The 24,062-nt window shown below is 44.6% G+C and overlaps 1 protein-coding gene and 1 long non-coding RNA gene across 2 annotated transcripts; one reads left to right on the forward strand and one right to left on the reverse strand.

Moving 5' to 3' along the window:
- The first annotated feature begins 5,367 nt into the window (after positions 1-5,367).
- Positions 5,368-23,912, forward strand: nckap1l (NCK associated protein 1 like). Its single transcript, XM_023795293.2, has 31 exons — positions 5,368-5,628; positions 6,531-6,641; positions 7,119-7,211; positions 7,343-7,399; positions 7,623-7,765; positions 9,320-9,410; positions 9,537-9,674; positions 10,680-10,728; positions 10,997-11,153; positions 12,261-12,317; positions 12,619-12,715; positions 12,877-12,986; positions 13,238-13,370; positions 14,157-14,238; positions 14,486-14,544; positions 14,665-14,810; positions 15,216-15,348; positions 15,547-15,666; positions 16,282-16,421; positions 16,867-16,998; positions 17,674-17,892; positions 18,115-18,245; positions 18,834-18,931; positions 19,035-19,128; positions 19,243-19,325; positions 19,956-20,036; positions 20,597-20,690; positions 20,781-20,897; positions 21,764-21,873; positions 22,058-22,147; positions 23,013-23,912. The coding sequence occupies exons 1-31, from the start codon at positions 5,539-5,541 to the stop codon at positions 23,127-23,129; spliced, it is 3,372 nt and encodes a 1,123-aa protein (XP_023651061.1). The 5' UTR covers positions 5,368-5,538; the 3' UTR covers positions 23,130-23,912.
- Positions 21,263-22,620, reverse strand: LOC140592292 (uncharacterized). The gene is made up of 2 exons (XR_011992640.1): positions 22,491-22,620; positions 21,263-22,347 (listed from the first exon to the last, which is right to left on the reverse strand). It is a non-coding gene; the product is annotated as an uncharacterized lncRNA (long non-coding RNA).
- Positions 23,913-24,062: the final 150 nt, after the last annotated feature.

Raw genomic sequence — 24,062 nt, forward strand, 5'->3', positions numbered from 1 at the left:
GGTTGATTTTTTTTAATTTGCAATATTACATATAAAATAAATTATAAAATAAAATAAATATATTAAATTAAAGAAAATAGTTACTGAAAGGAATTAATCAGGCGACGTTTAATGCTAGCTGGCAGGTATAGACACTATATGAAGTACATCCTTGCAGTGTTACCAGGGGTAACAAGCAACAGGTGTGGCTCATCAGGGTCAGGGAAGAAACAGGAGGGTCAGGCCGACATCACCGGCAGGACGTGACAAGGTTAGTATTATGAGGACCGCTCACAGACGAGTCACATCTCCTGCGTACATCATCATGCTGTGTTTCCATGGCAACGGAAAAAGGCAAAGTCATCACTGCAAGGATAAAACAAGGAGGGACCGGACAGAAAAAGTGCAAATTGGACCACCTGTCTGCTAATCCTCCTGTCCAGCTGTGAACTTGGCAGCAATGGAATCTGTTTCTCATGCTGCCAGCCTGCGAGCAATTTTCATTCCTTTCATTGTTCCCCCGGCCCCGATTAAGTACTTTGTTAATATATTTAAAAAGACATCCTTTGAAGATGCCAAGGCTTCATACAACAATGAATGTGCTGGCAAGAAATGGATTTGCTAAATTAATGACCCAAATCACTGGACTTTTGTTCTATTAAATAATATACGAATAATACTTTTCTTAGAAAACATTTTACTTATTAGAATATTCTATGAACATGCTAATATTGTTATATTATGGTATTATTAGCATTGCATACAAGTGGAAAACTTCACTTTTCTATTATTAATACTCAGCATTTTGTAAAACATTTTAACGTTGTACTTAACCAACAAAAAAGTGATCTTTATAGGGGCTCCTAAATATAATATAAATTATATATATATATTATATATTTAATATAATATAAAATTATTTTTGGACCACTGAATATGCATGAGGAACAGTCTCATGTGGGGGCCCACCCTCTGCTACTGGAAACCTGGATGGGGGCCAAAGGTGATATTTTGTCAGGGGGCCCCTGCCTCAGACTCCTGGTCCCATCAGCTCTGAGACCCTGTAGTTTGCCTACCAGAATCTCCAGCATTGCAGTAACTGAAGCAATCATCTATCTGCTGGACAGAGTCTATTCCCATTTTGACAAGGTTGACAGCACTGTGAGGATCATGTTGATGATCTATCTACTGCCCAAGACAGTGTTTCCCAATTCGGTCCTCGGGGACCCACAGAAAGTCCACATTTTTACTCCTGGGAGCAAGAAAAAAAAAAAAAAAAAGCGGACTGTCTTTGGGTTTATTATATGTAATAATGACCCTTACACTGTAATTACTTTGTGTTTATGACCACTCACATTTAATTGCTAACCCAACAAGTAGAAAAAGTTTGGTCTATTTTTAATTGCACATCCTGTCTTGTCCTGTCCAACATGTCTGCCTGACCTTCCTGTTTTCCTCCCTTGCATGGCTATAATGAGCCACGCCTGATTGGTGCACATTTGGTGCACATTTGTCTCACCTCTTGTTCCTGCCTTCATGTTAACTATTCCCAGCTGCCTCTTGTTTGCTCCCTCGTTACTCATGTATATAAGTGCCTCCCTTCCTTTATTACCCCTGTTTAGTTTCCCTGGTCGTTTTCAGTCTTCTCCTCCTGAGTTTAATAAAACCCCTAACTTCCGCTCTCATAATCCCACCATACATGATACATCTGTTAATTTATTATCAATTTTTGTTTATTTCCTTAATCTTTTTCAAGGTATTATGTTTGTGTATTTTGTACTTTTTAAATTGATTTGCATTATGTTCACTCATCTGCATTATGTGTGCTGTCTTTACACTTTGTCATGTTTTGCACTATATGTCTGTTTGCCTGCATTTTCCATACCTTGCATGCACAGGAATTTCCCCTGGCATCAATAAAGCTCATTGGGCACAAGCCTCTTCAAAATGACAGTGTCAGTGGATTGTGGGGCTTTGAATAGAGTTTATGTCAGAGTCCCTTGACATCGACTGATTTGTGCAAACTGGAACATTCAGTCTCTGCATCATTTTATTCTTCTTTCTCAGTTACGTCGGTGGCTGGCAGACACTGTCTATTTTGGTCCTTCAAAGGCAGAGACTGGGGCAGAGAGACCTTTGAGGGTACAACACTGCTGCTCTGCATTCTGCTGCCCCTGTGCGCTAACAATACATGCTCAGGCCTGTCTGCTACACAGCATGAAAAACCAACTTTAAACCGAGCCAGCTTGGGACAGCACACAGAAACCTCCCAAGGGGCAACTAGGCAGTGAACAAGATATAGGGAAGCAACCTTTCAGTAGAAATGTCAGTCAAGATATGGGCAGCCATGATCAGAGCAACTTGTGTCTAATTAATATAACTAAAATCATTATTCAGTTTATGTTATCGAATTTACGATAAATCCAAGCAGCCAAAGTTTGCACATGCAGCGCTTATTACTGAAAATAATACAGTATTTGCTAGTTTAGGAGCCCTGCTTCTACACTTGGCCGGGGGACCTTTACAGGGTAAATGGATTACTCTCTCTTTGAGGTGGTCCGGCTAGCTCCCCCAACCCCAGGTTCAGCCCTGTGATGGTGCACCAGGGCTGGGGGTTTAGGAGGCTGGCACCACCTCGGCCCCTCGGGCAACGGCTGGCTCCGGGCGCATGAATCCACCTCCGAAAGCAACCATCCCTTAACCTCTTTGTATTCCATGCTTTCTGCCTGACTAGGGCAAGCCCAGATTCTAAAAAAAAAAGCAACATACCTTGGTCAATTATTCCACCTAAGCCCTCGATGCTCCTGTTGGACTCATGAAAGACTCATCTGAACACGTCTCCCTAACAAGGAGACACGTACATGTCAAAGCCAGCTTATGTGAAGACGGGCGGCGTCCCGCTTTCATCTGCTCGTTAAAAAGTGAGTCAGAAATAACATAGGAAGCTGTTTAAGGCTTCATACACCCCTGGATGGATTAAAGACTCGATCTTAGCAATTACAGTCTTTAATCACAGTCGGCTTATAATAGTAAAGTACAGCAACATCCTCGCCGACATTCAAGAGTTGCAGTTTTCAGTTACTCTGTGACACACATGACTTTTCAAGTCTCATGCAGTGATAGATCTTCTTATAAAAGCTGGTTTAGTCCCAGAGGAAAGAAACTAGTGAGATTTCTCTCCTACATAAAAGGCAAGTCACCACTATATGAAGGCGATGCTTATAGCTTACTGCCTACTCTCAATTTTTCTCACAAGAAATCACCAGTGAGGGTATTGTGGAAGTCTGGGCCTGACCTGAATAATACATGTTCTCAAGGAGAACCTTCTGAATTCCACGACTTGAAGTGAGATTACTGTAAAATCTCAGCTGCATATTCTCCTGACTGCCACTGTCTAGGTCTAAAATCCCATTTCTTTCACATACGACTTACTGATAGCTAAATGTCGAGACAATTTTTTGCAGCTTATGTCCCAAATGTTTTACGAGAAATAATTCAGACAGAAAAGATATTTTATTTATTTAAAAACTGCATACTCTGTGTTTCTCCTGGGAATAATTTTGCATGTGAGACTGCTTAGAATCTCTGTGGTTTGAATATTGGTTCTGATGGAAGCTCTTTTTTTCCCTACTGTTTGATGCCAGGGTGTGGCTTGCATCAGCACGAGCCCACTGGGAATGAAGCACTGCAATGTAACTGGGGAGCATAACCGCAGGAAAACTGGGAGCAGGCTTCAGTCCATTCCCAGTGTTCCATGCTTAATGTGTCATGCCAGAGTAACGGAGAAGTTCCGGCGCAGCTGACTAGTGCGTGTGGGGTGGAGCAGGGGCAGCTCTGTCGGCCCGGCACACACTGACTGATGGGAATTTTAAAAGAAGGGGTCACGTGACGGTAGCTTCAAGCTGACACTGCAAGCCGACTCCTGTGTAGCTGGTGGAGCTGCTGTCGAGCAGTTTCTGAGAGAGAAATCACTGCATCACGGCTCTGTTTTCAGCAACATGCAGTGAGTGCCGCATTACTGACACAGCCAGACCGGGAAAATGCAGTATCCTCTCTTGACATATGCTTATAAAAATGGCCTCTTCAGAGCTACGTTTGCAAAACTGCACCATGACCCCATGCAGTGTCTGTCTCAGTGGGTTAGACCTCTATGTTTGTAGCCAGAAGGTTGCCGGTTCAAGGCCTGATGTCAGTACAATAGCCACGTCTCTGCTGGGCTCCTCAGTGGAACCCTAAGCCTCCCAAAATACTCCATGGATGCTTCATAAATCAGCTGATCCTGCGTTCAGACCCCAAGCTTCCCTCTCAATTGTGTGTGTGCCTGTGCTTCAAAGGAGAGCACAGGCACATAATTTCATGAGAGGGAGGATTCTGGGTATTCTGCATAAGCTCGGGTCGGCCTGTGCCTGTCTGTTCTCCCAGAGCATTTCCTGTAGGTCTCACTGTTTTATTAACCCTGCACTGAAGATGTGTCCAAGGTCCCAGAAACACCCTAGATGGAAACTTAGTAACTGGTCAGTTTAAGGCTCATTTCCCTGGTTTTCACCTAAATAAGTTCTTCATTCCTGTAAAGGACCCAGTTACATTGTTACATTTATAAAATTGTGAAACATAATTTCACTATACAGCACTGTAATCTCTGTTTATTAGAATATTAGAGAGATATGGTCTAGATTTTCTGTGATTTAATATGCTGGGGATTGAGTGGACTAGGGTCACATGTGAGCGTGGAAACTCGCCACAAACGCTGAAGCAATTGAAGAGTTGTCTCACAGAGAGAGGAAGCATGCTGACCCTGACACCTAGTGGAAAGGCGAGGTACTGTAATATGTGTGTGTTTTCACACTCCTACCAGTGGAATGACAATAGTGAAAGCTTCAGTATTGCCCAAATGACAAAGAGCATTTTTTGGTCATGAATACTAAATATTTTTCAGAATCAGAATTTATAGCTTACAGAATCCTCGTTTAACGACTGTAGCGAGACAGAATAGCTTGAGTTCGTATACAGTGCGGTGCGTGACTGTGGTATGAGGGAATATGAAGTTACAGTTCAATGCCTAGAAGGATTCTTACAGTTGAGTTAAGGCACAATTAGCTTTATTGAACAAACAATTTCATGATTTTCCTCCTTCACAGATGAAAAAGTTTGTGCAATAGTAGAATACTAAAAAGAGGAAGATGCACAGGAAAAGCCACACAGGAAGTGATGTCACAGGCGATACCTCAAGTCGTTATGCTGTGGTTTCCTGATCTCCCCGTGCTGTTTCACATTGCCACTATGAGGGTGAAGCAGACTCAACACACGACACAGCTCCAGCAACACGTAACCCGTGGCAAACCAGACACAAGAGTCACCAGACCTGGCTGCCGCTCCTCTTCCTCTAAAAGACCCAGCCGCACCATGATTTCACATAGACTCCGCCCCTGTGGCTAGGACCGCCCCTCACGAAAAAAAAAAATTGGGTGGGACCAGGCTGTGTTTGTCCAGGCCTGATCGGGGAGCAGGAGTGCGGCCATAAGTGGAAAACGAAGCGAGGAGTGGAGATAAACAGGCATCATGGCCTACCAGCACAAGCTGGCGGAGAAGCTGACCATCCTCAATGAGCGGGGCAGGGGGGTCCTCATCCGGATGAAACACATCAAGACGGTGAGATCAACCTTCGAGCCCAATGGTGCTACATTCTTCTTGGAAGAGGAAGTAGCAAACTCTACTCACATTTCGGATATTTGTAACATGCTACAAACTATATCAAAGTGTTTAGAGTGGTTTTTCCAATTGATAGAAGAGTAAGCAACAGGTGTGAAAGGAGAGTAGGTATTGCCACATTGTTTCCTTAAAAAGGAAAGAGTTGATAGTGTAGTCTCAACACATGTAGTCAAAGTCAACTTTATTGTCTTTATGCTCGAGGCACAATGAAATGAGACGAAGGAGACAGAGTTGGGTGGACAGGCATTTATCTGTAGCTGAGGCTGCTCTCATAAATAGACAGAAGGTCTGCAGCTCGCTCCGCTCTTCAGCTCGGCCTGTGGCTCCAAAGCGGAAGTTTGCACAGGAAGTGAAGCTGCTGAGAGAAGCTATGGTGAAGCTTGGTGCCGTTCCCGTACATGATGCTCTCTCTCTGCAACCATCATTAGAGGTCAAATTTATATCAAAGCTGAGCATGAGATATAAATAAAATATGGCATTGCTTGGAGAACAGAGGCCTTAAATCATGTTGATATCGAGCTGCTTTTCATGCTCTCCAGGGGGTAGCAGTTCTCATTATGTGTTGTTTGATCAAAGTCAGGCTCTAATATCATCAGATGATTCCCCAGACTGCCAAGGCAGCCCTTTGAAGATGATGCCTCCATTCTCAGATGGAGATTAATATTTAGGCTGCAGTAATTTGAGGTGTGAGAGGTGAGGTGCACCGCATGCGACTCCGAAAATGCTTGGTGATGCCGAATTAGCGGGGGCTTGCAATACAGGAACAGGGCGCTCCTGGCAAATAGCCAAGACACCACGCCACAGGCTGTGGATCCTCACGCTTGCGTTCTCTGCTCTTACAGATTTGCACAGACCCCCAGCTCAGACCTAGCTTCCTGTCAGAAAAGCCCATGGAGTCGGCCGTCAAATACATTAACAAGAAATTCCCCAACCTTGACCCTAGGGGGAACGTTGTGAGTACTCCAGACTTTCTTTCACATGGTTTCTGCCTCTCTTGTTCATGCTAGACTACTGTATGAACTGCTTTAGGAGAGCATTCTGGCAACCTCTACTGTTGTTTTTCTATACAGAAGCACCTCTTCACTCAATGACTTATCAGTAGCGTTCTATGAGCCCCTCATTGGTGCTGGGGTATGATCCTGCTTCTGGTACAAGAGGTCCTGTGTTTGAATCCCAAGAAGTCCCATTGTCAATGCAGTATAAGACGTAAATTGAGGCAGTGGTGGCTTAATGGTTAGGGAAGTGTAATTGTAAGACTGCTGGTTAAAATCGCTGACTAGCTAGGTACTGCTCCCTGGGCGCTGAATTAGCTGCCCCCTGCTATTTCACATATGGGTTAAATGCAGAGGACACGTTTTGTTGTTGTGCACTGTGTGCTGTGGTGTGTCAACAATGGCCACTGATCACTAAATTATAATGATCTTTTTCAGCAAAATCTGTCCATCATCCAAAAGCAAAAAACAGAAATCCTCATGAGCCTGACTGGTTACTACCAGTCCTTCATTGACGTGATGGAGTTCCGGGTAAGAAAGCTGCCTTGATAAGAAGCGATTGGCTGCTTTGTAGCTCATTACATTTAACTTGCATTGAAGAGGAAGTCTTCCTCTGATTCTGTGTTATTTCTTGATGATAATGACCATCTGCTTTCTTTCAGGATCATGTATATGAACTCCTGAACACCATAGATGCTTGTCAGTGCTTTTTCAACATTGTGAGTAATTAATATAATTAATATAATTAATATAATATAATTACACACAGCTTGTTGCTGAATAGAAAACAATGCAAACACTACAACCATTAGCTACTGAAATACTGCAGTAGTAACTGAAAAATACACTTAGCTAGTCAGAAACCCCAGATTTTTTTAGTCATTAATCAGGAAGGAGGTCTTTAAGACAGATATTTTCACTTCTCTTTGTTTCATTCAACAGACAGTGAATTTTGGCTTCACCAAGAACTATCTGGACCTGATTGTGACGTACACCTCTGTCATTCTCATGCTCTCTCGCATCGATGAGAAGAAGGTGCTCATCGGCATGTATAACTGTGCACACGAGATGTCGAATGGCACCAGGTAAACTAGAAACCGTGGCTCTTACATTGAGGAACATCTCATCTTTTTGTTACTCCAAATGCTTTGTGCCTGGGTGGAGAAACAGCAGAGCAGAAGTCAACGGTAACACTTCACTTGACGGGGCACAAATACTAATAATAAGACAACACACTTGATGGGGCACAAATACTAGTAATAACTCAGTTGCTACTGAAGTACAAATCATGAACAAATCATGAACAAACATTTGTGATTTGTCACGATTCATTAATGATGAACAAACATTAAATCAGTATTTCACTAGTTATTCATGACTTGTTCCTTCAGTAGTTCCTTAGTAGTTCCTTCAGTAGTTCACAAAGCTTTACAGAATTAGATATAGTAACTGCTTGAGATAAAATGTCACGATTCATTAATGATGAATTAACATGAGGTCAGTATGTAACTAAGACTTAGATTGTGGTTATTAATGCTTAAGTAATAGCATAATACTATATTATTTTTAGTAAGACGGGATTCACACAAATCCAGCAGTGAAAATTTACTATTTACATGTACAAATACTGCCCTCATATATATACACATATGTATTTACGTATGTATGTATGTATATATGTTTGTGGGTAAATAGAAATATTGTGCAGTTAAAGAAAATGAGGCAGGCTCTTAACCCACAGTTTCTCCAGAGACTGTCCAACTTTGCTTCCAGTTGCATCTGATAAGTAAATTCATTGTAATTGTAATTAATTGAGGCCACTGGTGGTAACTTGGCACGATGACGCAAAGTGCATCTAAACCCATGCCATGCTGTCGCTGGGTATAGATTCTCAGGTCTCGGTACATGCCCACTGCAGGGGAGCACAATAGGGGCATGGATAACCCTGCAGGTTCAGAGGGCTCAGTGCTTTCCGTTGGCCCTTGGATATGTAAAATTATATGTAAAATTAGGCAGGGGACCCAAGGTGACATTGTGTCAGGGGACCTTGAATTTCTAGCTATGCTCTGGCACTGCAAGTCTGTATTAACAGATGCAATTTAGAAGTAATGTTAACAACAGCGGTTTTCAGGAATAACCTGCAGGGATCAGTTTATAGTGAGAACAGTGTGTACTCTATTACAAAAACAACAGCCATAAAAATTCCAACGTTTCCCAGTGGGAATTGCACATAACTGAAGAGGAGCCTGTTGATTGGCTTCAGTCTAAAAGCAGCGCCTTCCAGAAAGGCGTGGAGGCACTGAAAGTAACATTTTACAGCCGTGTAGTGTTGTCTCTCTCTGCAGACACGTGTGACCAGCAAACACACAGGCAAGAATAATTGGAAGAGTCTCTCCAACTCTGTCCTGTTCCAGAGGTGGAATTCAGTGATGTTTAGCTGCTGTAAGCTCAGAAGAACGGATATTTTTCTGCAGCTTTACGGAGTGGCACGACTGTTTTAGATATGCCTACACAGCGATTTGAAGAGTGACATTAGGGAAGGTGCAGTGCTGGAAACAGGCTAGCAAACAGGTTGTGGGGGGGAGGGGTGGGCTTTGTCTGGCCCTGCTGTGACAAGCAAAGCTGTAATGTTCCTGCAGTGACCCCTCGTATCCGAGACTGGGCCAGATGATCCTGGAGTACGACCATCCCTGGAAGAAGCTGATGGAAGAGTTTGGGCCGCACACCAAGGTGAGGGAAATGGGGGCGACTCCCGCATCTTCTGAAACCCGCAATTCCAGTGTGAAGGGCTCTGATGGCCCGCAGACAGCCAGTGACCGGCGGTGACAGCAGCCTCTCCCGTTTCTGTCGGCACAGGCGGTGACGGAGGCTGTGCTCTCGCTGCAGTTGGTGTATCCCCGCAGGAACCTAGCGGCTGAGCAGTGGCGCATGGCTCAGCTGCTCAGCCTCCTGAGTGTGACGGCCAACATGCTCACCCCAGTGAGCTGTGACACAGTGCGTACTGCGCCCCACTGCAGCTGCGCTTTTTTGGGCTGACGACGGCGACATTTGCTAGCAGAAACACTGCAATGCATCCATTCCGAATCCATCCTTAGTTACTGTGGGATGGACTGGCCATCTGCCATACTGGGCGTTTTCCCGCCGGACTGGCAAAATATATCATGGGAGATGCTCCTCCCCTCCCCCTGCCAGCAAAATCTATTGCTCAGCCACAGGCCGTGGTGAACCCCGAAGTATTGGGCCGATTTTTAATCTCAGTCCAGCCCCACACAGGGCATATGGCGGGGAACACCCTGGATGGGACGCTAGGCCATTGTAGAGTAAACACAGTACACACGCACACACTCAGAGCAATTTAGAGACACCAAAGCACCTACTGTAGCTGTAAACCGGAAGACCGGTGGCCTGTACTACGCAGCGGAGTTATTGATTTATCAGGGTAAGTTGTCGGATTTAAGGTAGTCTGGGCAAAATGTAAGTGAACGAATATGAAGTCCATTTAAACTGTGGTACCTTAAATCCGACAAGTCACCCCGATAAACCAGTAACCCCGCTTCGTAGTACAGGCCACTGGAGGAAACCCTCAGATAGCCCCAAACAGACAAAACTGGGGGCAAGATCCAAACCCCCTTGGAGATATGAAGCCATTCTCATACATACATTCCCCCGAAAATATAATAATAATTAACAAATAAATAAATTAATAAATAAATACTATTAAAATGCAACATTAAAGAATAAAAGATTAAAGTTATAAAAGTATAAGAATGTAAAAATTGGAAATAACACAGCATAGATATTGCATGGATATAGCAGCAAAAAACGTATCACATACAGTACCACATTTTACTAATCCACGATTACATATCTTTACTCAAAACAGCCACATAAATTTTCAGCTGTATAAATGTTACACATTCACTTGCTGGTTTCATTTGAAAACCTCCCGCATGCTGCGTGTGATATTTTGCATCATTTAAGTCTCTTTCCCCCGGTTAGATACCTTGTGAATACTTGTCCATGGAGACGATGGAGCGCTGGATCATTAGTGAGTATTTTGGAGCGGCCCTGCGAGCGTCAGGCTACGTGTCAGTGCTCCTCTCCACCCCATTTGTCACTCCCCCCGCTCTGTTTCCCTTACGTAACTGGAAACGTCAGGTGCTCAGGTTAGCGTCGCGCCCCAAGGACACAAAGGTGTCCGTGGAACAGTTCGTACGTCCGTAACCTTGGCGACAGCAGTGCACAGACAGCAGGCGGGGCTGCGGGGGCACCGCGAACCCTCGATATGCCTCTCACCTAGCCTTTCCGATCTCTAGTGGGATTCCTGCTCTGTCACAGCAGCTTGAGCACCAACCCCAACTCCCAGGAACTGTGGAAGATGGCGCTGCGGAGCGGCCTGTACATCACGCTCATCAGGGACGAGATGCTCAACATCCACAAGGTCACGGAGGACATTTTCGACGGCATCAAAGGGTGCGCTGCAGAATTCTGCACAATCAAACACGTTCAGTTTATCAACAATGGGCACAATGGCTAGAAATAACAGAGGCTTCTTCTTCTTTAATTTGCCCATGGTCCTTTAATGCTTTATATACAGCACTGTGAAAACCTCCTAGGCTACCAAAGATAATGTTATTTTGAAGTTATTTATCTGGGTGGTACTGTAAGTGTATGTTTGCTCAGAAAAAAACACAGTGTATCATTAGACTACATGCAAATGAAAAAGTAAAAATAGTAAAATTAAAATAACAAGGATTTCTACCTTTCTTCGGTCTTACTGGTATTTTGGATGGATAGAACCAGTGTTTCCCAACCTGGTCCTCAGGGACCCACAGAAGGTCCACATTTTGGCTCCCTCCTAGCTCCCTGTCAGACAGTCCAGAAAATGTGGATTGGGAAACACTGGCTGGAATAACAATCTGAGCAGTGAGCCCAGTGGCCACCAGGGGGCCCCCCATCTGATCAGCCTGTCAGAATCAGAATTGAGAGGGCAAACGACAACTAGGTTAATTAAATTTTTGCTCGCCTTGCCCAAATCTCTCCTCTAAACTCCTCAGGGGCACCCAGCCATTCCATGTATTATTAAATTTCACCAGGAGCTCACTTAATCAATTAACTTAATTAGTAAAAACATGATGAGGTATCGATTAGCCAAATATGCTAAGCTAGTGGCCGAGTCAACAGATACTTGGGTGTATTGGATGGTTCCTGCAAATACTGGGGTGACTTTAGGGGAGGCATTGAAATGATTAAACAGACATCATAGTTTTACATCAATATGAGGATCATTTAAATCTCATTTTCCATGACTGCCCTAGATTTTGCACAGTTCTGCTTCCAGTAGGGTATTATCATCTTCTACATTGGGAGCCATTTTTATTGTTCATCTGTTTTAAGAGTAAAAGCATGAAAGCAGACTGTGATAGTAATTACGGGACAACGGTAGAAACGTCTCATATTTATCTTGGCTCATAGGAAGACGGGATGAATGCGAGATGCTGTCTGGCAGGTTAAAATGTAATTGCTCTTCTTATGTCGGCATGACGATTTACTGAGCTGACCCTCATCTCTTGGTAACAGATACAACAAACGTATTGCTGACATCAAAGAATGCCGGGAGTATGCTATAGCCAACTGGTGAGTACATTAAACAGTCAATATGCACGTAGAAATTATTTAGTGAGCCTTTCTGCTTGCCTAGCAGAAAATAGAGAAGTGGTGTGTCGCTTTGTGTGTCAGTATGCCGTTTTTTGTGATCAGAAGGTTGTCAGTTTGAATCCCACATCAGCAAAATGATCTCTCCATTGGGATCTTTACCCAATTGCTCTATGGTCTGTCTCATCCCGCTTTTGCAAATGTGCATCACTTTGCTTAAAAGTGTCTGATAAATCAAATGAAAGCTGACTGATGATGTGCTGTTGGTGTATTTGCATGCCAGTGGAGCTTTTCACAAAGAAAAGAGGCACTTCTTGCGAAATGCAATAAAGGAGCTGACCAAAGTCCTGGAGGATGAGCCTGGTCTGCTGGGCCCCAAGGTGAGTTCCCATGTCCATCGCTGCCTGGCAACCCAGCCACCATACGGAAAGAGAGGGGAGGCAATTAAAAGAATGCAGTGGGTAATTCCACTGTGCTGCAGTTTTAATAGCCCCTTCTGGCGTCGTCATCAATAAATCACACATTTTTTTTCAATACAAAGGCCCTGTATGTCTTCATGGCACTGGCGTTCTCGCGTGACGAAGTGCTCTGGCTTATGCGGCACTCGGAGAATGTCCCCAAGACCAAAACTCCAGAGGACTACGTGGACCCGTAAGTCAGGGCAAGACCCGTCCAAGGTTCTGTCCTTCAGTCTAGCTGATTCCAACTGCGCGCTCTTCTGATGGACATGAGCGCTTGAAGTTTATGATCCTTCTGGACAAAGAAGCAGCAAATTGGTTTTGTGATAAATATGAATTATTCTCCTCAGCCTGGAAGGCAGTTGGCAAAGTCTGTGCTTTGCTGTTGTGATTCTGAGCTGAACACCGTGTAAAGCATGTGATTTCGGCCATCTTGTGTTGCAGTCAGTTAGCAGAACTGCTGTTCTACATGGAAAGACTGAAGACTCTCCTGATTCAGTACAACTCCGTTCTGCAGCGTTACCACCTCCTGTACCTGGCACAGTTCGATGCGCTGGTACTGAATGACACGATACAGGTATCACACGGGGGCGCCGTTCACCAGCAGCTGTTCTCTAAACACGGTGAACCGTCTGCAGACGTGTTTCATGGCCAGAAGTTACGCGTATGACTACTAAGTTTGGTTTGGACCTCTTTTGACTCAAAATGTGCTGAGAGTGATGAGCAGTAATGGGCTGCTAGAGAATTTGGGCCCTATGAAAGCATGTCATATTGGGCCCTCAACCCAGAAAAACCCAATTACGTTCCTGTTACTCAGGGGCCCTTGGAGTCGCCCCAACTTTCCCCCCTTTATACACCTCTGGTGATGAGAGATATGAGACTTGGAATCCCCTAGTTAGTTGGATTACTGTTTGATCCAACTGGCAACATTGCTATCTCATACTCCCAGGACTGTGGGGCTCAAATCCCTCTGCTGCTCTTTGTGTGTGGAGTTTGCATATTCTCCCCTGTGTTTCCTCCCACGGTCCAAAGACATTTTTATGCAGTCAGGTATTTTTAGCTTGCTGTAGAGCGTGAGTGTTAATACCCTGTGATGAGTTGGGATGCCATTCAGTATGTCCCCTGCCTTGTGCTCTGTGCTGCCTGGAATAGGTTTTGAGCCCCCATTCAATGGTTGGAAGATAGATGGAACCAATAAAGCTAATGAGAAGTGAGTTATATTAGTTTCTGACAGCACAACCTAATCCACCATGTCCTCGCGTTAAAGCCTAGCTTCTCCTATCTCCATGCATGGCAGAGGGTGACACTGGCCGTGTCTCCATGCATGACCTTCTAATGAGCATATTTGTCTTCCCATCTCTAGAATATGAACGTCTGTCCGGAAGAGGAGTCCATCCTGATGACGTCATTTGTCTCGTCTCTGTCCACACTATCAATCAAACAAGGTAAGCAGATTCTCACTACTACTATTCAGCAGTTCTGATGGTGCGTGTGATTCTACTTGTCTATCTTGTTATTTTGCTTGCAAATCAACACTAACTGCGTTGCTCAATGGTCCAAGAGCAGCAAATTTCCTTGGATTTGTATCCTCAACTTTTGGGTCATGGACTGTCTCTATACTGCTGTTTTTCATTTGTTTATATGATAACTATAATCCAGGAAGCCTAACAGATTCTTTGCATGCCTTCGCAGTGGAAAATGGTGAAGAGTTTGACTTGAGAGCCCTCAGGCTGGATTGGTTAAGGCTCCAGGTACGGTTCTCCTGCAGATACTGCCCTCATACACCATACAAAGCTTGTTAAAATCACTCAGACTCATTTTTATTTAGCTCCTTAGCACCCACATTGTTCTCCCATCGCTCTGTGTCGCAGGCATATACCAGTGTGGCCAAGGCGCCATTGCAGCTCAAAGACTTCCCAGACTTGGCCAAGATCATGAATATGATTGAGTTCCACACAAAGATGATGGACGGCGTTGAGGCTCTCCTCAGGGAGACCTCAGACCTCTCCACGCTCTGGTCAGTCCTCGTTTCAGTCTGCAAAGAAGTTGAGTGGTATTAGGGATGTGTAGGTCACACCTGGGACAAGAGAACCTCTACTGTACTCTGCATTTATACAGATGGATATTTCACTAGAGCAGTTATGGTTAAGTATACACTCTAGGGTGCAACGGCAATCATCTTTAGCTAAGCATGTCCTCATGGTTCAGAATTTCAACCTTTTCAGTTCACTAAAGATGTCAATCTTCAATCCACATATGGTACTTACACAGCATTGGACTGTTCATACCCAAACCTAATTCCTGCATTGGGCAAGCAAACAATTGTGGTCGTTGATGAGATTAAAATCTATGTAAACTTGAAACTTTACTGAGGCACAAAGTCGTTTACTGAGAGACACATTGATTTTTTTTCCTTTAACAGTTTCTACTCAAGGGTTTATGAGAAGATGTTCGCTCAGGGTTGTGAAGATGTGACGATGCAGCGTTACCTCATCGCGTTTCCTGTAGTCTGCTCCCACTTCAGCCAGTGTACTCACCAGATGTGTCCAGAAGAGGTCAGTATTGAGCAACTACCATAATATTATATTAGCCATAATATTAAATTACCCACATTCATTTTTAGGGGAATAAAAATATGAATTCAATCTTAATACACAGCAGTGGTGGTTCTGTATTATTGATGATGGCATGATTACATGCCCATGGATATGGGGAACACCCACGGCGAAAAACACCTTTGTTGTGGCATCCAGGTGGTCGTCATAGAGAGGAAGAGCCTGAGTTTGTGTGCAGGATTTCTGGAGGAAATCTCCAACCTGGCGGGCAGCGTCATCCTGGAGATCTGTGCAGAGCAGTGCAACCTGGATGACCAGGTACTGCATGGCCTGTGTTTCATTTTTATTTTAAACAACTGCTGCTTTTCAGGGGCCCTAGGCAAAGCTTTACATGGGATGCTCTCATGCCAAGAAAACTGATGCTGATTTCAAATGCAGGTAGTTTAGGGATGCTGATTATTTTATATATTTTTTATTTTTTGTAATTATTCTTATTTGTAAATTATATATATATATATATATATATATATATATTTCATGATATTGTCTGGGCCCCCTTGTGCTGACTGGGCCCTTGGCAACTGTCCAGTTTGCTGAAGCTGCAATTCAGGTCTGGTGGCCTAAAACAACTTTGCGATTCTCTTTTTTAAGTTTAAAATTCCCATTTCCCAGCCCTCATGCCACATTATAAAAAAATGCAGCACCCTTTTACACAGTGAAACAACGTGCTTAGGACAAGGTGTGCCTTATAGTAGGTAATTAATCAACATCTTGTTCATTATAGAAAAAAATACTTAGAATGCATAAATGCAAAAAAGACTTTAAATCAAAGTTACTGTAAAACCTCCATAGATTTAAACACACGGGGTTTGTGAGCTTGCTGTCAGTCACTGGCTGGTTTAAGCCATTTCCAACCCATTTCCAACCCCTCAGCTGTTACCGAAGCACTGCGCGCACACCATCAGCACGGCCCGCAACAAGAAGCAGAAGAAGCAGGCGCCCAAGAAGGGGGAGGTGCAGAGGGAGAAGCCAGGCACAGAGAGCCTGCGGAAGGACCGCGCCATCGCCACCAAGTAGGCGCCGTCAATCACCACGCAGGGCCTATCCCACAATGCAATGGGAGCTGACAATAACATCTGCCAAGTGGTGGGGGTGCCCCTTTCTCCCCCCACATGGGCGATCCTGCCCTGTACTAATTCATGTCCTGCTTCCTATAATAATGTAAATATTTAAATTACCAGGTTAAAAAAATCTATATTTTCACCTTAGAATTGATACTCAAAATGAAACATTCAGACTGAAAGAATGAGTAGAATTTATATATCTGCACATCCTTATTATTCTTCAGTAAAATATAAAACCAAAGTTTTTAGGAGGACCTGTTCCTCCAGGACCCTAAGGCACAGATTTCTTATGTAGTTCCGGCCTACGGTGTCCAAGCCATCGGAGACACGATAGAAGAGCACATGGCACGTTGAGAAAGGCGCAGGCCTGAGTTTGCTCTCCCTCTTGCCTCAGCATGGACAAGCTCCACGTGGCTCTCAGCGAGCTGTGCTCCACCTTCAGCTACTGGAACCACTTCACCGTATGGGGCCACATCATCATCCCCGCCGAGTTCCTCATCTCCCAGCTCGAGACACGCCTCTCCAAGTAAGCCACCCAGTCACCACTCACCTCCCAATGCCACCGTGAAGACGTTTACACAATCACTGCACCGCAGCCGGCATCAATAAGTCCACCTTATATTAAATATAGTGTAGTGAATTTTTACAAGCACATTACAAGTACTTTACAGTGATCTACTCCTGGAAAAAATTAATAGACGATCAAGGACACCTCCTGGGAAATGGGATCCGTAAAAGTATATCCAGCAGTATTTTAAAAATGACTTGATCTTGGATGACAGTGCTTACCAAACTCTCACAAGTATAATGAATTTTATACAGCTGTATATTTTATTGGTGCTCCTGGTTTATGAATCTGTGTCCTTAGCCACCCGGGCAGCATTCCCAAAATGGGAATGGCCTCTACTCGCATATTATGGGATGGCGATTTTCCAAATCCTGCCTAAAAGACATTCACAGTCTGACCCAGCTCTCTCATTTGTGGAGCACCGCAACCAACAAGGATAGCTGCTTATTATCGCAGCCCCGAACCTTAAACGCGTGCCGCGGAAAGGCTGAGCGGCGCTCGTGTGCAAACACGGCGGTGCTACACGCCGTTTAGGTGGCTCCCCCTGGTGGCTGCACTTGGCATAGATGCATGCTTCATTGACTTCTTCACGGACTGCTTGCATGTAATGAACGAGCGCTACGCTGCCCCCAGGATCATCGTGCGAATGGCCAATTACAACAAGGCCACCCAGGAGATCGCCCGGCCTTCCGATCTGCTGGCGGGCATCAAAGCTTACACCAGCAGCCTGTACGTCATGTCTAAGTACATGAACATCGACATCACCCGGCTGGTCAAGAACGTGCTGCTGCAGCAGACCCAGCCTCTGGACAGCCATGGAGAGCAGACCATCACCACCCTCTACACTAGCTGGTAGCTGCTTTCATGGTTATCTACCCTATATATTACTCTTAGATACTTGCTACAAGTAACTGCTCCATACCACATACATGTGCATGACATCAAATTCTCCAAGCCCAATACTTACTGTGAACAAATCTGGACTTATGTAGCTTCTACTGTGTGTCATTGCTTATCTCATAAAGGTATTCAGACTATATGGCTCGATTGACTCCCAGTGGCATAACTCAACAGGTATCTCGAAGGTCTTCTCCGGCAAGCCAGCAGTGCAGTGATTGTGCACTGTCCCATCATGCACTGCTTCGTCAGCCAGCCCAACGAGAACGAGGCCAGCTTCAAAGCGGAGGAGTACTCCGACGTCTCAGGTGAAACATTCCGGGAATTTGTTGCACGCACCTCGTCAATGACACCTTGTTATGAACATATGACCCATCAGCTGTTTTTAATATTTATTTTCACATTAGCAGTTACTAATCGCAGCCCCCACACCTTTCCACACTTGCACTGCATCTTGTAAAGCACCACCCACAGGGAAGGTTGAATGTAACCAGAAGGCATGTTATTTGCCAATAAGGGCCTTTTGAGAAACATAAACATTATGAACAGGGAAAGTTCTGCATGCTGGCGAGATGATCTTCAAGCCCACACTGTCCCACACATGCACGTTTAGCTCCGCCTCCACTCTTGGTTTGACTTCCTTCCTCCCACATCCACCTGGCGCCCACCTATTACCTCTCAGCTACTGCTTTTCCTCCCAGTTTTTGAGCGCATCTCTCCATTCGGGTGCCGATCAGAGGCCAGGAAAGAATCTCCACTCCCCCACCTGTGGGGAATTCTGAGCCCGAACGGACAGTGATTCTCTTCCATCTGGCAGGGCAGTCAGCTGTCAGTGTGGTTCTGTAGGTCGCAAAGTTCTGGTGAGGTCCTGACTCTCTTCCTGTCTTAACTCGCAGAGCTGCAGGCCCTAGCAGGACTGATAGGTCCGTATGGGTTGAAATTCATGACCGAGAACCTAATGTGGCATATTACCTCACAAGTCACCGAGCTGAAGGTGAGCTTCTACTTGAGGATTGTTCTATATTGCAGTATGATCTTCATTATACTGCAAAATATGTTTAACTCTTTTCTCATCTCCTTCGGTTGTGGTCATTCAGAAGCTGACAACTGAGAACATGGACATTCTAGTGCAGATGAGAGCAAACTTTGACAAGCCTGAGGTAATGGCCAACCTTCAGAACAAACTACAAGGTACAGTAACTCCAGAGAATTGACTGTAAGAAAATAGCTTTGCATACGAGAAGCGGGAGAGTGTAATCTCCGGACGCCTTCAGTGGTGACTCACAGCTCCGTTTCGCCCTCTAGCGTCTGAGAACGTTCTGAAGCGAATGACCATCATTGGCGTAATCCTGTCCTTCAGGACTATGACGCAGGCAACCCTGGGAGATGTAGGTACCTCTGTCCCATTAGCATCCTTTCCCGAGGCCCCGCTGTTCACTTTTCCAGGCGTGGCCCATCTGCATGTCACTGCCTTGTCCAGCAGGAAAATTCACGCATGACGGGACCCATTTCATGTCAGTGCATCTATTTCCCACTGCTAATAGGTTACAATTCATCACACCACTGACAGGTCAACAGCAGAAATGGTCCTGAATATTTATAATCGTACCCAATGGAAAAAAAATTTTGTGTGACAAAAATGATACAATTAAATTAGCTTGATATAATCCAACTGACTATCCCTGAGAGGGTTATGGGGGCATTTGTGCCTACCCTAGGACACACCAGGCATGAGACTGGGGTATACCCTGGACAGGATGCTATTTATACTGTATATTCTTAGCACAAAAAAGCCATTTTAAAAATGTTACCGAAAGCTGCATTCCAAGAGAAAGTAACTAAACTACAAAAAAGGAATAAAGCTAATTATTCAGAAAATATTTCAAATTTCAGACAGAAATAATCCAATGAGCAGAAAAGATATTTAACTTGTTTTGTCTGAGCTCCTCAATAGAATGTGACATGTCAGTTAACGAGTTAGGATAAAACGGTGAATTTATGATCATTTGTCTTTTCAGGTCTTGCATAAACATTGTCCCTACCTCATGGGACCAATTGAATGCCTTCGGGACCTAATCTCCCCGGACACTGACATTAAGGTAGAGCATTGTCTTGGTAGATGCACCACTTCATCACCTTCAGAAGTAATCATCTGTGTAAAGGTGTTACTTCCCTGCTGATCACACTGCCGGATGACTCACCTTACTGTTGACCATACTGACGAATCTGCAGAGGTTCTGATTGCTTGGCCCACTGGGGCAACACAGCCTTTAACAAGTGAGACAATAAAACATATGGGAGCACTGGTTCCTTTAAGAAAGTCAGCAGAAAGTAAATGAGGATTCCAGATGCATTTGCCCAAATTACTGTCATTAGAACAACCGAGAATAAATTCTCATTTTCTCTTGCAAGAAATGACCAAATTTGAGATCTTATCTCTTGGAGTTCGCACACCTTAACCTCCAGGGCAGAGGGTAGAATTAATTGCCTGGTGACACATGCAGATCTTATCAGCAGCACACAACCACAAAAACAACGGAAAGACTCTGAACAGGAACCTGCCTGCGAATGGTTTCACACGGCGACTGTGGCACGTAGTTGCGGGTGCGCTTAACCGTGCACGTTATGTGCCCTCCACACCCCTCCCCCTCCCCCAAAGGTGACCCTTGGCGTGTTCGAGCTGGCCTCATCGGCGGGACTAGCATGTGACATCGACCCTGCCCTCGTCTCGGCCATCGCCAGCATGCGTGCAGGTAAAAGATTCCGGCTCATCAAATTCGTAAGCCTTCCAGTGATTAGTTTCCATCCTGATCTCACCACCTCAATCCCCGTCTTCCCAACAGATGGCTCGTCTGTGGATGAGGAATACAAGCTCAGCTGTCTGCTTTTCGTGTACATTGCCGTCTCTCTGCCCATACTGGCGCTGGATGCCAACTCTTACTACAGCCGTGATTATGGGGGTAAAGCCTGACGCTCATTCGCAGTGTGGAAAAATAGCAGTGACATCACTGGCTTTTGTGCCCAAATTCTCTTAAACTGAAACACAACTCGCATCTCTCAGACTTTTCTCATGAGAAATGATCAAATCACAGCAAAGGCTTGTCATCAAAAATAAATCTCTGCTGGCTCCCGGAGTTGTTTTGTTCGATTTGGACTCTCAGGGACATCATGTGACCACTTCCATATGATTTCAACTGCCACTAGACGGCCGTTGATCTTAGATCCTAGAGTCAAATCTTTATCACAGAATTACTCATATCTAAAATACTATATCTCTTTTAATAGTAAAATAATTGTGGTTAATAGTTTTTTTTTCCCCAATAAATCGAAAGACAGACTTGTGTAGTAAAAATGTTCCTGCATGCTTTTCCATCACAGTAAATGATGGAAAAACTGAAGAGTTTGGCAAAAATGAACACGCCATATGCAGTACTCACAGCGCTGCATATGAGAATAAAATAGAATGTAATCACTCTATTCAATCGCTAGAAAAGGCAGACGTTAAACTGAAGAAAATGTTTACAAAATATATTTGTTTACAGATATTTAAGTTCTGACGTGCATTCAAGAAGTTAGTGTTGGCTTCTGTCCTTCTGACGTTAGCTATTTGGCTCAGTGCCTAAACAAAAACTTTGGGACGTCAAAGAGCCAAAGGATGGCATTTCCCCTCGTGTTGCTTTTTCCATGCACTCAAGTCGGAAATTTCCAGAAGATAAGCGATACGATACAGTCGGCAGTGAGCCGAATGATTGCCGCCCTGCCTTTTGCTCTTTAGCCTGTTCCCGTGTCCATTTCAGCTCCTGTCCTTCCTTTCTTTTTTCCACAGGGCACCATAACAATATCCACTGTCTTGCCACTGCCATAAACCAGTTGTCAGCGGCTATGTTTACCGTCCTGAACAAGAACATTGAGCAGCACCTGAAAGAATTCCTCCTGGTGCGTAACTTTCTCTTGAGGACGGCCAGAGACGTGTGGGTGCAGAAGTCTAGCATGATTAATGAATCTCTTGTTCTTTAAAAGTGACGATGTGGCCAAGGCTGACTCAGTTTTTCCTCCTTCCTCCGCTCATTCTGCCCGCTGACATATTTAACGTCGCTTCGCCTGCCGCATGTCTCCGTAGGTGGCGTCGTCCACATTGTTGCAGCTGGGCCAGAACGTGGAGAAAGTTGAGAGCAAAAACAGAGACGCCATATATCTACTTCTCCACATGGTGAATGACACTCAAACTTTTCTCTATTGCATCTTGCTGTTGTAAATGCATGCATAATGCAGCTTAAATATAGGATGGCTCAGTGGCTCAGTAGGAATATAGCCTCACACCTCATGGATTGTGGGTTTGAGGTCCACCCTGGGCTCTGAGTGTGTGGAGTTCTGATGTTCATCCTGTGTTTGTTTGAGACTCCTCTCACACTTCAAATAGATCAGGGTTTCTCAACCCGGTCCTCGGGGACCACCAGACGGTCCATGTTTTTGCTCTCTCCCAATTCCCTGCCAATTGGGAGAGAGCAAAAACGTGGACCGTCTCGTGGTCCCCGAGGACTGGGTTGAGAAACCTTGAAATAGATAGTTAGGTGTGATGGTATCTGTTGCCTTTGGTGTATATCTTGCGATGGACTGCGGCCCCCTGTCTTGTGATTGCTGGGATCGGCTCCAGGTTATGGGATGGTTGGAATTTCTGAATCTGGATGAGAAATACAATGTAGAATCATTTTTGCACCATACAGTAGCATCTGGTCTTTCAATACGCATAAACTTTATTTACATGTATTCTTATATAGCGTTTTCACAAAGTGCCATACAAGTGAGGCAAATATCACATTTAAAAAGTTGTCAGAGTCGACTCGCTGCATAAGTGCAGCTAGGCTGAGCTTCCAATGAATGCCCAGGTACAGTATGAGTGTGAGCAGCAGAGGAGGAAGATCTACACAACAACGTCTAACAGCAAGAAGCTAAGAAGACTATTCAAGGAGCAACATTAAAATAGGGCATTAGGCTAGTAGAGGAATTCCTGGAACAGATGGGTCATGAGGTGTTTCTTGAACTTTATTAATCTGTTATTAAATATGTGTCTCTAGATCGTGGAGGAGTCGCCCTTCCTGAGCCAGGACATGCTGGAGAGCTGCTTCCCGTATGTTTTGATGCGTAACGCCTACAGGGAGGTCTACAAAGCTTCTGTCGTCACACTGGGCTGAGCCAAGGTGTGCCCCACCCTAACCCGGCCACTGCAAGAGTTGTGCCTTAAGTTGCTTGACATTTGAAACAGCTTCTGATCAATATAATCTCTGCAAGAAAAAGTCCGTGGAAATGGTTCTGACCAGTTTGTGTCTGTAAAAATGTCCTATTATCTCTGCAAATGCCTTTCAGTAAGTATGATATTTGTATAACATTTTTATAATGATGATGAACTTCTGACATTTGAAAATCCAAAACTTTCCCCAGATCAACACTGTATGTATGTCTATGTTATTTTTCAAAAGGGGGGGCGGGCGGGGGTGTCCAAACATCAGTAAACAGTGGATTACGGTTATGGAGGGGTGAAGGTAAAAAATTATCTGTTAAAACAACACTTACCTCCCAGGTCTTCTGTGAAGGTACTATCCTTCAGCCCAGTAGGGCCATCCTCTCTTGACCCCCCCCAGCCGTTTAGCAGTGTTGGCACGCTGGGGAGGCTTATGTCGGCCAGACTCTCAGTGGGCCAAGCGTGTGACGTCCCCATTACACTGGTGCATTACACCAGAGGAAACTATGTGCCTTGCTGGGTGTTAGCAGGCCTGAAATAGCAACTGCCCCCCCCCCCAGGGGGCGGTAACTAAGTGCCGTGATGCATGATAAGCCCAGGCCAGCGGGGCATCAGCAAACCAGAGAAACGCGTCCGCAGCTGCCTTTTTGTCCACAACAGTATTCCTTTGATGTTTGCATCTTGTGGCCTGCATGTTTCCGTCTGAGTGCCAATAAAAATGTGCAGCGAAAATGTACATTGTGGCTGTGTAGAGCCTTCATTTGTAGGAGGTCATAGATATATGAAGTGGGTAACAGACAGAGAAGAGACCCTTTACCTTGTTTTTACTGACATACACAATATACATATACTTATTTATTTTTCGAGAATGCCATAAAATGATATG

This window comes from Paramormyrops kingsleyae, chromosome 8 (genome assembly GCF_048594095.1).
Source record: "Paramormyrops kingsleyae isolate MSU_618 chromosome 8, PKINGS_0.4, whole genome shotgun sequence".
Classification (NCBI taxonomy): Eukaryota; Metazoa; Chordata; class Actinopteri; order Osteoglossiformes; family Mormyridae; genus Paramormyrops; species Paramormyrops kingsleyae.

Bases quoted from the DNA above. Each gene is read 5' to 3' on its own strand.
- nckap1l (XM_023795293.2), top strand. From the start codon at position 5,539: ATGGCCTACCAGCACAAGCTGGCGGAGAAGCTGACCATCCTCAATGAG. The intron at 12,318-12,618 runs GTGAGTACATTA...TTTGCATGCCAG, and splicing joins GAGTATGCTATAGCCAACTG to TGGAGCTTTTCACAAAGAAA. The intron at 14,239-14,485 runs GTAAGCAGATTC...ATGCCTTCGCAG, and splicing joins CACACTATCAATCAAACAAG to TGGAAAATGGTGAAGAGTTT.